The sequence below is a fragment of the Echinococcus granulosus genome, assembly GCF_000524195.1.
Source record: "Echinococcus granulosus chromosome Unknown EG_S00118, whole genome shotgun sequence".
Classification (NCBI taxonomy): domain Eukaryota; kingdom Metazoa; phylum Platyhelminthes; class Cestoda; order Cyclophyllidea; family Taeniidae; genus Echinococcus; species Echinococcus granulosus.
The window spans coordinates 40,914-55,159 of record NW_020170498.1 but is presented as its reverse complement, the minus strand read 5'-3'; the positions used below and the strand labels follow the sequence as shown (position 1 = coordinate 55,159).

The following is a 14,246-nucleotide window of genomic DNA, read 5'->3' as shown; positions in this document are numbered from 1 at the left end:
GCTTCAAGAGGTAAACTCTTAGGGAAGTGGAGTTTATAGGCTGGTGTCTTACTAATTAAGATTTATAAAGTCTCACGTTATCACGAGAAAGTGCAATAAATTCCTTGACCACCTCCTACTTTAAGTTCTGTGACTCTTATCCAAAGGTTTCAACTGACCTCTGCGGCGCATTCAAAGCAAGAAGATACTTACCGCTGGATGAAGGGACCATCAGGCTGAGCGAGATCTCCACTGACAGGCGCCTTTTTGCCAAAATGTGGCTTAGGGGGCTGTTCGGTTGTCGGTGCCGTGTAATCACGTGCCTTGAAGTGCTTGTCGTTGCCGGGACGCTTGACTCTATACAACACGAGCATTTCAATGGTTCACACAAGGCCAGCCTACCTCCAATCACCCTACAGGGCTCATGACGAACCAATCAACCAAGCATGAGACATTTCAAGCATTACGATAAGACAAGTGAGCTGTTAGCAAAAATGTATTCACCTTTTCCATGGCAATGAGAAAATACCACAGCACTTCTCCAAAGTGTCCAAATTCTTCTCAGTGCTCTTGATGTCCTCATGAATGACGTTCATTTGGTCATTGACGCGATCCAATTGTTCTATTGGGTAGCAAAAAAATACAATCGAGAGCATAAAAATAGGTTGCTAGGTGAGGAAGAAAGACGACAAGGACGATGACAATGAGCCCATTTATGCGGGCGTGACCTGTGTACTTCTTTCACACACACAAAACCTGCTAATCTGGCGTACCAAGTTAATACAAAGTCAAACCAATCTAACTGCCTGTACGATTTTTGTGTGGTGTGTAGTCTTTTCGCTCAAGTGAATTGTTCAAATTGCAATAAAGTCAAAGCGTGCTGACTTGATTTACGGAAACCCCATTAGCACTGGAATGGACATAAAGGTCAACGCTGGAGCAATCGCAGACAATTGGGTCGAGTCATGAGATGTAGATGTAGTACGATTCATTTAGGACAATAGATTATTTGGATTCAAGAGATTTGGCAAAAGATGTGGTCAAACTGACAAAGAATTTAACTCAATATATGTAAATAGGTGATTTTCTACCAAAAATTATATCACATACAAGGGAGTAGGAAATGGAAAATAGAAAGTCAGAAACAAATATTTTTCTGTCATTTGATGGAAAAAAAGTTATCAAGGAGTTAAGCTGAGCCGTGATCAATTCCTTTATTCGCTTCTCATCCCTTTTAATGATCAGGAGATTACTTGAAAAAAAAGTCACATGGTCATCACCTTCACGAATGAGTGGATTCCTGTTAAGAGTTGGATAAGATAAGCATAAACATTACGATCAAATAAATAAAACATTTAGTACTAAGTGTGCAAAGCTACAACAAATGGAAGCCGATAACTTCGTAAATAGGATATTTTAATGCGAAAAAAGGCGCAACGATAAGTTGCGTGTGAAAGTGAGGAAAAAAGAAATTGTCTTTTTATCAATTAGCAAGGATAGGAATGAAGATGCAATCAGTTTCTTTGTAAACAGTTTTTTCTTTCTATTTACAAAAAGAAGTCGGATTAATTAAATAGCAACAAGTAAGAAAAGACAGGAGCAAATAGTTCTATAATTTTTGAAAAGTAATATGGACATTCGAAAGAAATGATCATTTGATTTAACCTGTAAATAAGGTACTAATGACAGACCTTACCTGTTCTACTGATAAACGGGTGTTAGAATTTATGACTAAAATAGCCTATCTAAACACAGAAACGCTTTTATAGCCTCGAACTTATGCATGAAAAACATCAAGGAGGGACAACAGAACTCGGTCGGCAAGCGCTTAATCAGCATATAAGTTAGGGACAAGTACTAGATAATTTCGAAAAGCCCACAAAAGTGCTAATATAAAAAATGGAAAAGTTCATGCTACAATACAAAATAGTACTCATAACGATGACACAAAACCATCAAGTAAGTTGAGAGCAACGATATAGAAGTCCTCCTTTTCCATTCGGTTTATAGACGCGCCACTTCCAAATAACCTCATTTAAGAAAGGGGCAGTTTCTGCCTCAGGTAAAGGGGAAAGGATGGCGTTGATAAAGTTTTACGTGGGTGTAACAGTAGATGTGCACGAAACCAGTGTGAAGGAAAGTCATGTGACCTGGTGGGTCATTACTTATTAAAAGAAAAAGATACGGTAGAATTTTTCTGTGTGTGACAGGTATCACCATTCATTGATAGAGGGAGGAGAACGTGTACTAATCTTGGGACCACTTACCTCCTTGGTGGTAGAGTTGTTCCATTGTGGCTGCACCAATCTGGTGGCTCTTAGGAATAATAAGAAAATGCGTAAGAATCCGCACAGTAATAGACCAGAAAAGAAGTTATAGCATACGTAAAAACTGTTGGATAAAGTGACTTGAAAAATCACGAATTTCCGATTCGTATCCAAGACGTGGTGGAAACTTATTTCCACAGTCATGGTTTGCAAGATTTTGTTATTAAAAAGCACTTTGTTCATACGAGTCAAAAACATGAGAAAAAACAAACAACTTCACTAACAAGAACCTAGACAATAAAATACACATAAGTGATTTTACAAGATTAAATGAGTGGTCACAAGGATGAAGGCATAGCAGAAGTCATTTCGGGTCATTGCAAAATAAACGCGGACATAGGAGCTTTAAAACGTCGTTTAAACAAATTTGTAGGCATCTCTGTTACCTCTTCAGCCATCGTAACCATTCTTCTTGTGCTCTCTAGTGACTAAAAACTGTGAACGATTAGAAAGAAATATACTTCATCCGTTTTCTTATTTGCCTGCATTCGAAGGAGCTCAAGTTCTGACATGGGTTGACTTTGATCGTAATCATTCTATGAGATGGTAGGAACGAAATAAAAGCAAGCAGTACGTTACCATTGTTATTGTACCAAGACGTGAATTTCCTCAGGCTTAGTTGCTGCAAATGAGTGGAAAGGCGTACCTGTGTACCTATTAACCAATGAACGCGCAAACCACAGTATTCGTCCTTAAGGGAGATGGATATGAACTTATGTTTAATAATTTTCTCATTTTTACAATATTCCTTAGAAAGAATTTTGACCTTTAATTTGATTTAAATATTGATTTGTACCTTCTTATGCGATTCGTTTTGCAGTTTTTTGGTGATCATTAGTGCCCCAGTATTTAAATTGAATTGCAGTGTCAATATTTTTGGAATTACACTGATTTTTAAGTTGGCCCAACTAATGATTTTATTCTATTTAATGTAGGACCCTAATTGCCAATTTGTCCTCTTTTCTACTAGATTGCCAAACCAAGGCCTTATTTAAATTAAGTATTTGTGGGGACAAGTATTTGACCAAATGAATTGGGCAAACCCCTTTAACCCAATCTTTGCAACTCTGTGCAATATGTATGTTGTACGAATAGCTTTTCAGTGAGGAAGTGGGCAGTTGACCCCAACCTGATGATTGACAAGTTGTCAACATCAACCTAAACTAGGGAAGTGCTTTGTATTTAAGCCTTCGAGAACTTGTAACCGTCCCCATTTATGCTAAGGAATAAATACGTCCAAATCCAATTAGCCTCATTGTTCTAAGGTCACGAAGGCTAGGGAAGAGGGGATAAAGGGGACCGTGCTACATATATGCAAATAAGTTATTTAACCACCAATAACTGTACAATTTTCGCAAAACTACTTATGTTTGCTAAAAGAGATCTTGCATTTTCACATTCATATAACATATAAACCGAGAGACGTTCTTGTGATATCACAAAGAACAAAGGGAGTGCATTTATCAACGGTATTGCAAACTTGTGACTAGACATACACAGACCAACACTTGTTCAAAAATAGATCAAAGCCAATCAATCTGAAGTTATGACTAAGTGTTTGGGGGCATCACGCAACAGGGACGCGACAACGAGTTGAAGATGAAATAAGTGATGGTAATTGAAGTTGAGGGCATACTCATGCTGAAAATCTCTCTGATAGGTGTTGCCGCTTCACAAGCCCTAATTTTGGTACCAGCTGACTTGCACTTTCTGGTAGAGCGATGTAGGGCGACTTCTGCGTTCCGTGAATCATTAGGATCCATTCAGTCAACAATGCATGTCCCAGAGCAGGATCCTCACCTCCATGGGAACGATGCTTTTGTGGATCCAAACCCACCGTTAGCTTCCACGTACCTCTCGGACTCTCAGCCCACATGTGTGTGGTCATGAAGGGCCACTTAGTGAATCCCCGACGCGAATCCGAGTCCTTAGGTCTAGCTCCAAGAATCATTGAAGTTGTGTTCATTGGGGAGGTAAGGAACATCACTAAATCCCCCCTTCGGCTAGCTCGAATGCTGATGAAAGCCTGGACGTGTTCAATAAAGTTCACTTGACTTTCTGGATTCCCTTGACAGGACTCTGTGTAGAGCTCCAATTGGATAGGCTTGCCGACAGTGACAACCTTGCGGCCATTGAAAATGCCTGCAATACAATGGAACCGTTCTGGCACAGTCTTCCACAATTTGGCCATTCGAACCATGTCACCGGCGTCAAGAACGCCATAGCCGAAGAGGTGATTGAACTCCAAACCAGCGCCATTGATGGTCCAGTTGTGGGTGCCTTCACGATCATAGAGATGATTGCGCTTGGAGGTGAGCACTATCAGATGTTGCATGTCTCGCCATGTTAGTTCAGGATTCGCTTCCAGCGCCAATGCAAGAACGCCAGCTGCTTCTGGGGCAGCAGCTGAGGTTCCTGAATGATGAAGCGTGCAGTTTCCATAGAGATCCACTGTTCCCACTCCAGCGTCAAGACTAGATTAAGATAATTACCATTACTATACTACTGACAGAATCGTGTATCTTAAGGCATTTTCAGAGGCCCAAATTTCTGCACCACATACTGTAGAGACGACGTGTTAAAAGACCACATGATCAACTTCAGAAATGAAAGAGATTGACGCGTAGCACTTTTTTTGGCATCACATGACCCAATAATCCAACCGCGATGACTGAGGCAAGGTTGACTGCGCTATTGCCAGTGAACAATCCGCATTCCTTTTCCAGTTCATTCCAGCTTATTTAAGTACTTCAATCAATCAATCAGTCCATTTAAACAAAATTTATGGTCCAGAATATCACCCCAAATCCCTCACATTTCTTTAAAACCTGGAGGTACTACCAACCTCAGCATTGATTTGCCATTAGAGAAGGTTGATGCAAGAGTCGACGCACAGGATTCATCGTAGCTGGCAGTCTGGCCATCATTCGTCGCCGAGTTGATCGAAATGGTCCACATAGAAGCGGCATAACCATCGCAATTGCAGTCATCTTCCGGACCTCCATCCCCTGATGCCCAGACATAGAGTGATCCCTTGCCTCCTCGGCCTTTATTCACACCGTCAACAATGGCCTAAATTAGCAAACCTCATGATGCCTGCGCTTTTGAATGGAGTGACCAGAGGTGAACTTAAAATGGGCATAATTTGAGGTCAAACAGAAAGAAAACCTAGATTTTATAGTATAAAAACGATAAATGAGCTCTAACCTTCTCCTAATATGCTTCAAGTCTAACGTTTGCTGCATCCCTGTATATTACTACTGATAGAACAAGTCAGTAACCTGCATAGTTTGATTTCTAGGCCCATCGACAGTTTTGCCATCATCAGTGGGTCCCCAACTGGCAGAGTAGATATCAATGATGTCTCTGGCCTGCGACATGGCAGCAGCTTCAATGAGATCGGTCATGTAGGGCTGGTCAAGCATGCGTAGTCCGGCGACACGCGAATCAGGCGCTACACCAACGCCACAAACACCGTTGCCGGCAACAGCTGCCACCTCGCCGGCGCATCGTGTTCCATGCGAGTTGAACCAGTCGTCTGTATATCGTGGATAGGGAAAGGCATCATTTCCAGAGAAATCGTAGCTCGCTTCGGCGGCGTAGTTCGGTGCAATATCGGGATGAAGGTAATCTATCCCATCATCCATAATTGCTGTCACAACGCCTCTACCCGTAATATTTTGAGCCCAGGCAGCGAGGACATTCAAATCGAGACCTGGTGTGCCTTCAGCTTGGCCTGTGTTATAAATATACCATTCTTTTCGGAAGAGTGGATCTGAGGATAGTCCACGGACAATTTCGGCCTCGGATGGCGAGAGTGCTCTGCCTGCGGACTCTTTTTCCTCTTCTTCAATAGGTCGAAAGCCACGCTTCATGCGTTTGTAACCCTTCAACTGTTCAGCACTTTCAACACTTGGGTGACCAACTAGGGTATCGTGGATAGCCTTGCTTGGTTGTTTCGAGTTCGGGTGTAAAAAAAGGAATTCGTTGGGATGGAAGTAAGTGTTATGATCTTCTAACCACATCCTGAATCCAGTTTCAGCTGCGATTTGCTTGGCACGAGCTTTCAGTGCATCTCGATCCTCTTGACCGTCAGTTTGAAGACGAACCAGCCATTGATTTGTGCGAATTCGAGCAGATATTAGGCTCACAGAGAGCCACAAGACCACAAGACAGCCCAAAACCCCTTGCCTAGCCATCAGGAGGCGTAACTGGTGCATTAGAGGGAGAAGACTCAAAGCCTGAGGAGGACAGTTGGCATCCTCCACGCTCATTGGTCCATGACCGCACGCGCGGGTGAAGTCATCGATCATGGCTGGTGCGTCCATGCCCTCTCGCGGGAAAATTTAGAGACGCAACGCCCATTGGCTGCATTTTTAGACCAATAGGCATGCTTCCTATCTCACCTTCCTCTACAGGACTTCCTACTTTTCTGAATCACTTCGTCACCGCTAGGATTTGGTAATAAATCATTTCACTTTGGATGATTCCTCTCAAAGGGAGTATTTTAAAACAAAAGTAAAAAAAGCAAAGAAAAGCGAGGAATCGTCCCAAATTTGCCTCCTATTTCGGGTGAAGGGCTTTTTTCACGACATTGGGGTGTATTTACAATGATGCGATCGACAGCAACTTTTGTGAGGTTGATTCACCAATCAAGTAGCGATGATAGGAGAGAGAGAGAGTGAGCGGTTAAACTAAAGCGATTAGGAGGGTATGCAAACTAAGGCTGGGATTACACCATTGAGGAGGTTCAAAAGCCACTTACTCAACAGAGGCATCACAGGAGATTAGTCATAAGCGGAAATTCTGAACTAGCAACGAAAACCTTAGACGTAATTAGCTTTATTTTTTGCAATTAAAGTGTCTTTTTTCTTCTTTTTCTCCTGATTCCATTGCAGTGTGAAGGGCAAAGAAGAGGAAGTCAGTCAAATGAAGGCCTATTGGCTAGAAAGGCACTTGTCTTGTAACCCACGCTGGCACAGTTTAGCTGCGGAATTCCATGACGTAGTAACAAGTCTACTTTAAAAGTACAACCTGACTTTTTTCATTTATTCGTCATTATCCGAGAGGAAGCCACATCCTCACGAAGTGCAGTGGGAATATTCAATACAAAAGGCGATCTCAGTACTGTCAAGGTGATCTGAGCAGGGAAATCCCACGAGAAATGCACAGAAATATAGCAGAGATGCAAATTAGGAGGAAAATCAAATGAGAAATACATCCTCGAGCATTATGGATAGCTCAGTAGATTTTTAGGTAGACCGACACCGCCACGCCTTCTCCTCAGCACGCTGTGCAGGCGGCATCATTGGGGAACCGGCTGTGAGGCATAGCTCAAGTAACCGTGCCCTCAGCCCTCGTTGGATACCCCAAAGCACAGAAAATGAAGACTGAATTCCCATCTTTAGAATGACAATGGCAAATAGAACAACTGCAAATCGAGAGGTACAATAGGAAGGCGGTTAACCAATCGGGTTGTAACTAGCTATCACCCTTGTTTCATAAAAATATGCTTCCTCCTTTTTTGAAAAGATAGACTGCACATTTTATTGGGGAGAAAGTCACATCATACACACTGCAATCATTGCCAACTTTACTTCGTTGTTTTAAGTCATGTTTTCATCTCCAACCTTCTGCATGTCTATAGATCAGAAGTCGTTTGACCTGCAATAACAACATTATCTATCGTTCAAGCTAAAGTAGCCTCTTCTAAGCATGAAGTGAAACAGCAATACACTCTAATAGCACAAAATGAAGAAGAATTAAACCTATTTTATCATAAAGTATACCAACGGGAGTAATATAAAGCGGTCAGATATGCCGTTGTGAGCAGGAAAGCGTGGAATAGATGTATGTGTCATAAGCTGGGCGAGGCATCAGTCCTGCCTCCATTTCATCCTTAATTCTATCAAAATACCACTTCTCGAGGTTTGTGTAGGCATCCGGCTCATAATTCGGATCAAATTTGGACGCAAAGAGGTGTGACGCCTCCTTTAGCATTGGTAAGTGCTCATTACCAAGGAGACACACAGAGCGATCATACTTTGTCATACACCTGACTCCGTAATCCTCCCGGATGCATATTTCGGCAAGAAAGCCAAATTTCACTTCAGTATTAGGACTGGGAGCAGTCACACATGCTCCGGGCAGACGCAATTTGGAATTGTAGGTTAGAATGGGGAAAAAATACTCCTCCGGATTGGGAAAAGATTGGTGCTCCAGTAGGTACTGTCGAATTGGGGCCACAGCTTGGCCTAAGACGGCTTCCTGTAGAAATTCTCGCCTATAAGCTCCGTGGCTGGCACCCTTGTACCAAGTGACCTGTGGTTAAACAGACCCATTAGTGATTCCTCTTCTTTCGTTTTAAAGGCAACCAAAAATGTCTAAGACAGACTTAATGTACAAAACAAAGAAGACAATCCTCTTTCTTAGTCATGAAACAATCTAGAGGGGAAAAGATAATCGAGCTCTTTAGCCAGGGGACATGCAAATTACCCCAGACGTCTTTTAGTAATACGAGCCAAAACATGGTAAAAACCTTCATTTTTTGAGCAAAATTGTTTAAAAAATAGGAAAAGGAACGCATCTTATTACGGTAAACGGTAGGCTATAATCGGGTGGCAGGGCAGATGATATGGTCAAATAAATGCAAATGGCATGGCAACCTGGAAAACCCCCATAACAACGGACCGCTAAGTAAAAAAAAAGAAAAACTAACTTGCCTCCCTTTTTGAGGAATTTATTTGGAGTCTTCAGATACTACTTAAATAGGATTCACAATGGAATTGGGAACCTAAAAAGGCGCCGCCTACAACACGGAGGACATAAAAGTTGGCCAGAAATACTCAAACCGAACATTGAGGATTCATCTCTTTGACATAAAAATTATAAATTACCAGAGAGTCTTGAAAATTTAGCAGACCTGTAGGCTAAAGGTGGATTTGAGGATGCATTTTTAGGTGGCGGAGAAATGCAAGTAAAATAAACAGAAAAATTAGCCAAAATTATCTAGAAATAGATCACTTTGTATTTTAATTGCATAGCTGAGGTGAGTTGGGGAGCGATTCCACCTAGTTTTCTCCTTCTACCGATTTTCAAAAGGTGGGTTTTGGGTCAACCCCTGTGTAAGGGCGGAGTGGCAATAACCTGTAAAGTAGGAGAATTTTTTCGTCCCATTCTTCTTTTCCAGCACTACTTCACCACTAAATTGCATTTTTGGAACGGTAAAAATACACTCGAAAATTTAAGTGGGGTTTCCAAGTCCCTGAGTGTCTACTTAAGGACTAATGAAATCCACCCAAAGAAACACTTTTTTAAGATACAAAATACGTACTTTTTGGTGACATTATCTCTTTCTACTGAATCAATTGTTTTAGTCGTAGAGAGCACAGCTAATGAAGGAAACAGGCTACCAAGGAGTAGGCAGAATTTGTGAATCACAGCAATGCTGCCTTTCTTCACAAGCACGGAGTCACCAGTGCCAAAGCACTCACTCTAATCGGGTGGTAACTCCACGACTGCTCTTTCTATTCAAAAATATTAGACCAATCTACCAAAAATGTATAAATGGAAAGTAGAACGACAACTCCTATTTGAGGAGATGAGAGGAAAGGAGAGGCTGCACAAGCAATGACCTTAATCACGTTTTCTTGGTCCATGGCAAAAAACCACCCCCATCCATAAAACAGGCCCTATGAAGCATCGCCTCTACAAGGATATAGGAAGGAGCGTAAATACTCCAAATCATGGTGGGTTGGGATCATGGTGAATGCAATGATAAGGTAAACATCATATTAACTCACTTCTAAGGGGAGAGTCTTATTACCCACTTTTGGTTTGAGGCTATTGGTGGAAAAGGCTTCAACTAGATTGCTTCCGTTGAGGGCTTTCAAAATGGCCACAGTCTCCAAATTTGTTCTCAAGGGAAATTCATCATCGTCAATGTTGATTAAGTATTTCCACCTTTTATTGCGCTTTAAGGCTTGTTCAGCGCAGACAAGCTGTGCCTGTAGAACACTTTCATCGCCTCGTGTCACTGCAAAGCTAGAATTCTTCTCAACTAATTCAACATTTTTCCTGAAACACGTCAACAGACCCTTCATTGCTGTGTAGAGGGTTGAATTAGCCTTTCGGTTCAAATGGATGCAGTAGTAGTTGTTTTCGCGGTAAATCATCCTCAGGATTCGAGCCACTGGTCGCACGTCATTTTCGACCGCTATGGTGTAGGCAATGTCCATGTCGCCATCTCCAAACCGTTTGATGGGAAAACGGTCCAGGTAGAAACGACAATTCCTGTGTTCGGGTGAATCTATGGACGAGAAGAAGGCGAAGGCAGTGCCCTTATCGTAGCCGCCAACATCAGCACCGCTTAGAACAATTATTGGAGAGACGAATCTACCGAAGGGTACTGTGAAAAAGTAGTACCACAGTATAACCAACGATCCCACTATCAACACTGCCAAGGCAAAATGAAGTAGTATGCGATAGGAATCCGCCATATCTCCTTTCAGACAGCGGGGATCTGTAAGATGAGGCAAGAAATTGCTTTATTAGCCAAGGCGAACGGCAAGTTGGAAGGGCAGTGAAATTACCTCAGTTAAGTTGAATTTAAATAATTCATTCATGCTTCTTAACCGTTAAATGCTTAAATAAAACTAAAGAAACATTCTTGAGGTAGAAAAAAGATAAGAACTTTTATTATTCTCCCTTCTGCTTTCCACAGAGTATTAAAAGATTGTAAAAGGACATACAAGAGGGTGGATTTAAGGAGTTACTTCATGACGTAGAAGTCGAATATGCTTGCAAATTAAAAGTTATTATTATCGTACTTAATTAAAGTTATCTCTGTATGAGGAAAGTATTTCTTTTATCATGGTCAAAGTGCATTATTCTTGTCAAACCAAACGATGGAAAGGTGTATTGAGTGGGGACAAATGGAACCAACTTCTGGCCTTAGCGATTTGTTAGTCTGTCTCGATACAAGAGGAATGGGAAAGTCAGTAAGTCACGACTTTTCGTAGGCCAAAGACGCACGTTAGTAGCCTGGCTATGATAAGGCGACTTCAACAGTCCTGATGCGATCGACTTCACACACACACACACACACCTCCTATCCGTTTAAATAGAAAATTAAAGTGCAGCATGAGGCAAAAATTTTTTTAAAAAACACACCAACCACCAATATGTGGAGGTGACACAAGCAGGCAAGAAGCCAGATTGGCTCAGGTAAAAGTTGTCGTTTTTTGTCTGATAAAAAAGTCAGTATGCATCGACTTACCTAGCTGCCTGCTCAAAAGTAAGAAAAAGGAGAAGGTTTAGCAACAGTGCTGCTCCTGGAGAGAGCTGCTGCGCTGTGAGACTCTCTGCACGCAAAGCTTCTCCATCACACACTTGGTGTTGCTGATGACGCAACGTCTTTGCAATGCTATTGGCAGATGGAAAGGTCCTCCTTTAATTTAACACTTCACGGGCCAATAATTGGCAACACAGGCAAGAAATCATGTGTCGCCTTTTAAAACAAATTCCAACCATCCACACTGATCGGTAAGAAAGACGTTCTCATGGCTATTCAACACTCAAAGCATGAAGTTGTACTCCTTCATATTTGATTACTATTGTATGAATGGTCCCAAAAGGAAAAATTAACGAGAATAAACATCCTACTCAAATAATTTGAGAAGATGGCCTTCAAGGCAAAAATGCTAGAAGAATATGAAAGAATAAGGGTTACTTTAAATGTCTTAATACGCCTGCCTGTTCCTGCGGAAGATTTCATGGATACCTTGGACTATCCTGCAATAGCGCTGTATCGTGATTACGATCCATGCGTAGAGACAACTGCATTTGTAACCCGTTAGTCTGGAAGAACAGATATCTTGGTTTTACCGTAACTAAGGTACGGTGAGTGTTTTCGGTTGGGTGTGTATGTGTAAATACGAAGCCTTCCAGCGTTTTGAGAATTCCTCTGTGCTTAATTCCTTCCAGACGATTTTAACAAATGAGGAGGCATTACCACCTATGATGCATAAGACATTGACTAAAAAAGGGAAAGCACATCAGCAACTCGAAGAGTGGCACACGCCTACATTCAGGAGATCAAACTAAACTTTTAAACAAAAAATATTTCCGAACCTTCCACTAGAAAGGTGTTTCTGGGTTAGTAAAGAGCCTTGAAATGTGGAGCGGGTAGACGTTAACCCTACTAAAATGGTCCTGTAAAATAAACTTGTGTGGGACTTACCCACCTACAGTTCACACACAGGGGCAAAGACGCACTCCCATACACACAGTTACCAGAGATCTTTTAAGAAAGATGTGATGCCTTAGATATGTAGGGTGAGTAGTGGGTGGATTGTATGGAGATAATAAACGTTGCAGCTAAAAAAGTCATTTTTCATCACAAGTGATTTTTTTGATCTGATTAATCCAATCCATCCAGTCAGTCGGTCGGTGAGCAGACAGTACCAAGTGTAGGCAAAATTGTCACTAACGTACCTAAAAGAAGTAAAGGACAATTTGACGGTCCTTTAAGCTCCTTGCCATCAGCTAATTCCTTCACACTGACTTCCACAAAGCATGCAGGTGCTAATAAAATGAGCAGTTTTGGCAATTCTATACATCTCCAATTATTCGACTCAACACGAATGCGTACCTCTGCATTTGGCCTACCTCTCGCCAAGTGATTCACCATACTACTTAACTTGTTTAAGCCACTTGTGTGTGATTTTGGATAGCCAAATTAACCGAAAGGACGGACGAAATGGTCCCGCGCCGTTGCCGAATGTAACATAAAACATTGGATAAGAAGGTGGCTAGCCAACCAACAAGCTTCTGTGGCATCGAAATTCGACTGACTGCGGTCCACAAAGAGTTTGCAAGGTAGAAAAGGTAAAATCGTGTCCGTAAAGTTAACAAAGGCAGTTTTTGATGGATTGAAGGTGAAATGGAAGGAAGTGAAGAAGAATAGTGAGAGCAGTAAAGAGCACTACACCGATGAAGTGATGCATTTATCCATGCTTTATAATTCACTCAGGTAAGAAACACAGACTCACATGCTATAAAACACGTTTTAAGGTCAAGTTAAGTTCTAGGATTTCTAGCCAAGACAAGGGTCATTCATGTAATCGTAGATGCTTAAGGATGGTGACAACTATCCTCGAGCAAATGGACCTGCTCGCGGATATAGCGCTCTGGCTGTTCTCAAGCTGTCGGCGACGTGGAAGATCTCATTTTTAAGTTAATTCGGACAAGGTCTCGGTGGCTTCCGCGCACAAGCCAACAAGCACCACAAGATAACAATGAACCTGTCCCAAAATGGCATTACTTAAAGCGAGGAGTCACTTTGTTTGCATGCATTAACACCTTTCGGCTTGGTTTAAACTACACTAACTTCTTGAGACGAGTGACTATAAAAGCATTAGTGAATGGGCAAATGCGTGAATATCCTTCGATATACTCCGCGGTAGACCTGTGAGGTGACGTGTGCGTGAACGGCAAGGTCTGTGCATTAACCCGATCACCCTTGAAGGGGAGATTGAATCGGACTAGTTACATACAATAGCATCTCTTAATTTCTCACAAGGTGGACATTAGAAGTTTAGGTGTTTTTTGTCTACAACTAACATTTGCGCCTGCCCAGAGTCAATGCTATCAAGCTTTCCGGTGTTGTCGCTAGACTGGGGCAAAGCAATCAAAGCAGAGAACATACTACTAATAAAATCACTGCCCGAAGAAACTAAACTTATTTGAGATTAGCAGTCCATGTTTATTACTTCTGTGTGATATTTCCAGCCCTCCTCTCTCTTCTGCCACCATATTCAGACGCCGGTCACACGACTTAAGGACGCTGGAAAAGGAGAGTTTGGTCTCCCTTGTGCCATGCGTAAAGATGCTCAATTTTACTTAAGTAGTTCTCGCTACTGAGGGCAGTTGCGCAGTACC

At 41.9% G+C, this 14,246-nt stretch overlaps 3 protein-coding genes across 3 annotated transcripts in view; all 3 read right to left on the bottom strand. All coding sequences in view use genetic code 11, as the record gives it.

Moving 5' to 3' along the window:
• The window catches only part of EGR_08747 (Synaptosomal-associated protein 25-A), a gene marked incomplete at both ends in the record, with an annotated part of 4,009 nt that extends 1,191 nt beyond the window's left edge, over nt 1–2,818 (bottom strand). The window contains 5 exons of the mRNA XM_024497996.1: nt 193–336; nt 484–601; nt 2,247–2,295; nt 2,693–2,734; nt 2,768–2,818. Of these exons, the coding sequence (XP_024347573.1) occupies nt 193–336; nt 484–601; nt 2,247–2,295; nt 2,693–2,734; nt 2,768–2,818 (404 nt within the window). The remainder of the gene's footprint in view (nt 1–192; nt 337–483; nt 602–2,246; nt 2,296–2,692; nt 2,735–2,767) is intronic.
• A 1,124-nt stretch (nt 2,819–3,942) lies between these two features.
• On the bottom strand, nt 3,943–6,634 carry EGR_08746 (Neuroendocrine convertase 2; the record flags this gene model as incomplete). Its single annotated transcript, XM_024497995.1, has 3 exons — nt 3,943–4,780; nt 5,152–5,378; nt 5,588–6,634. 3 exons carry the CDS (start codon nt 6,632–6,634, stop codon nt 3,943–3,945), a joined length of 2,112 nt encoding a protein of 703 aa, XP_024347572.1.
• A 1,483-nt stretch (nt 6,635–8,117) lies between these two features.
• On the bottom strand, nt 8,118–14,011 carry EGR_08745 (Beta-1,3-galactosyl-O-glycosyl-glycoprotein beta-1,6-N-acetylglucosaminyltransferase; the record flags this gene model as incomplete). Its single annotated transcript, XM_024497994.1, has 4 exons — nt 8,118–8,627; nt 10,109–10,700; nt 11,584–11,730; nt 13,929–14,011. The coding sequence occupies 4 exons, from the start codon at nt 14,009–14,011 to the stop codon at nt 8,118–8,120; spliced, it is 1,332 nt and encodes a 443-aa protein (XP_024347571.1).
• Nucleotides 14,012–14,246: the final 235 nt, after the last annotated feature.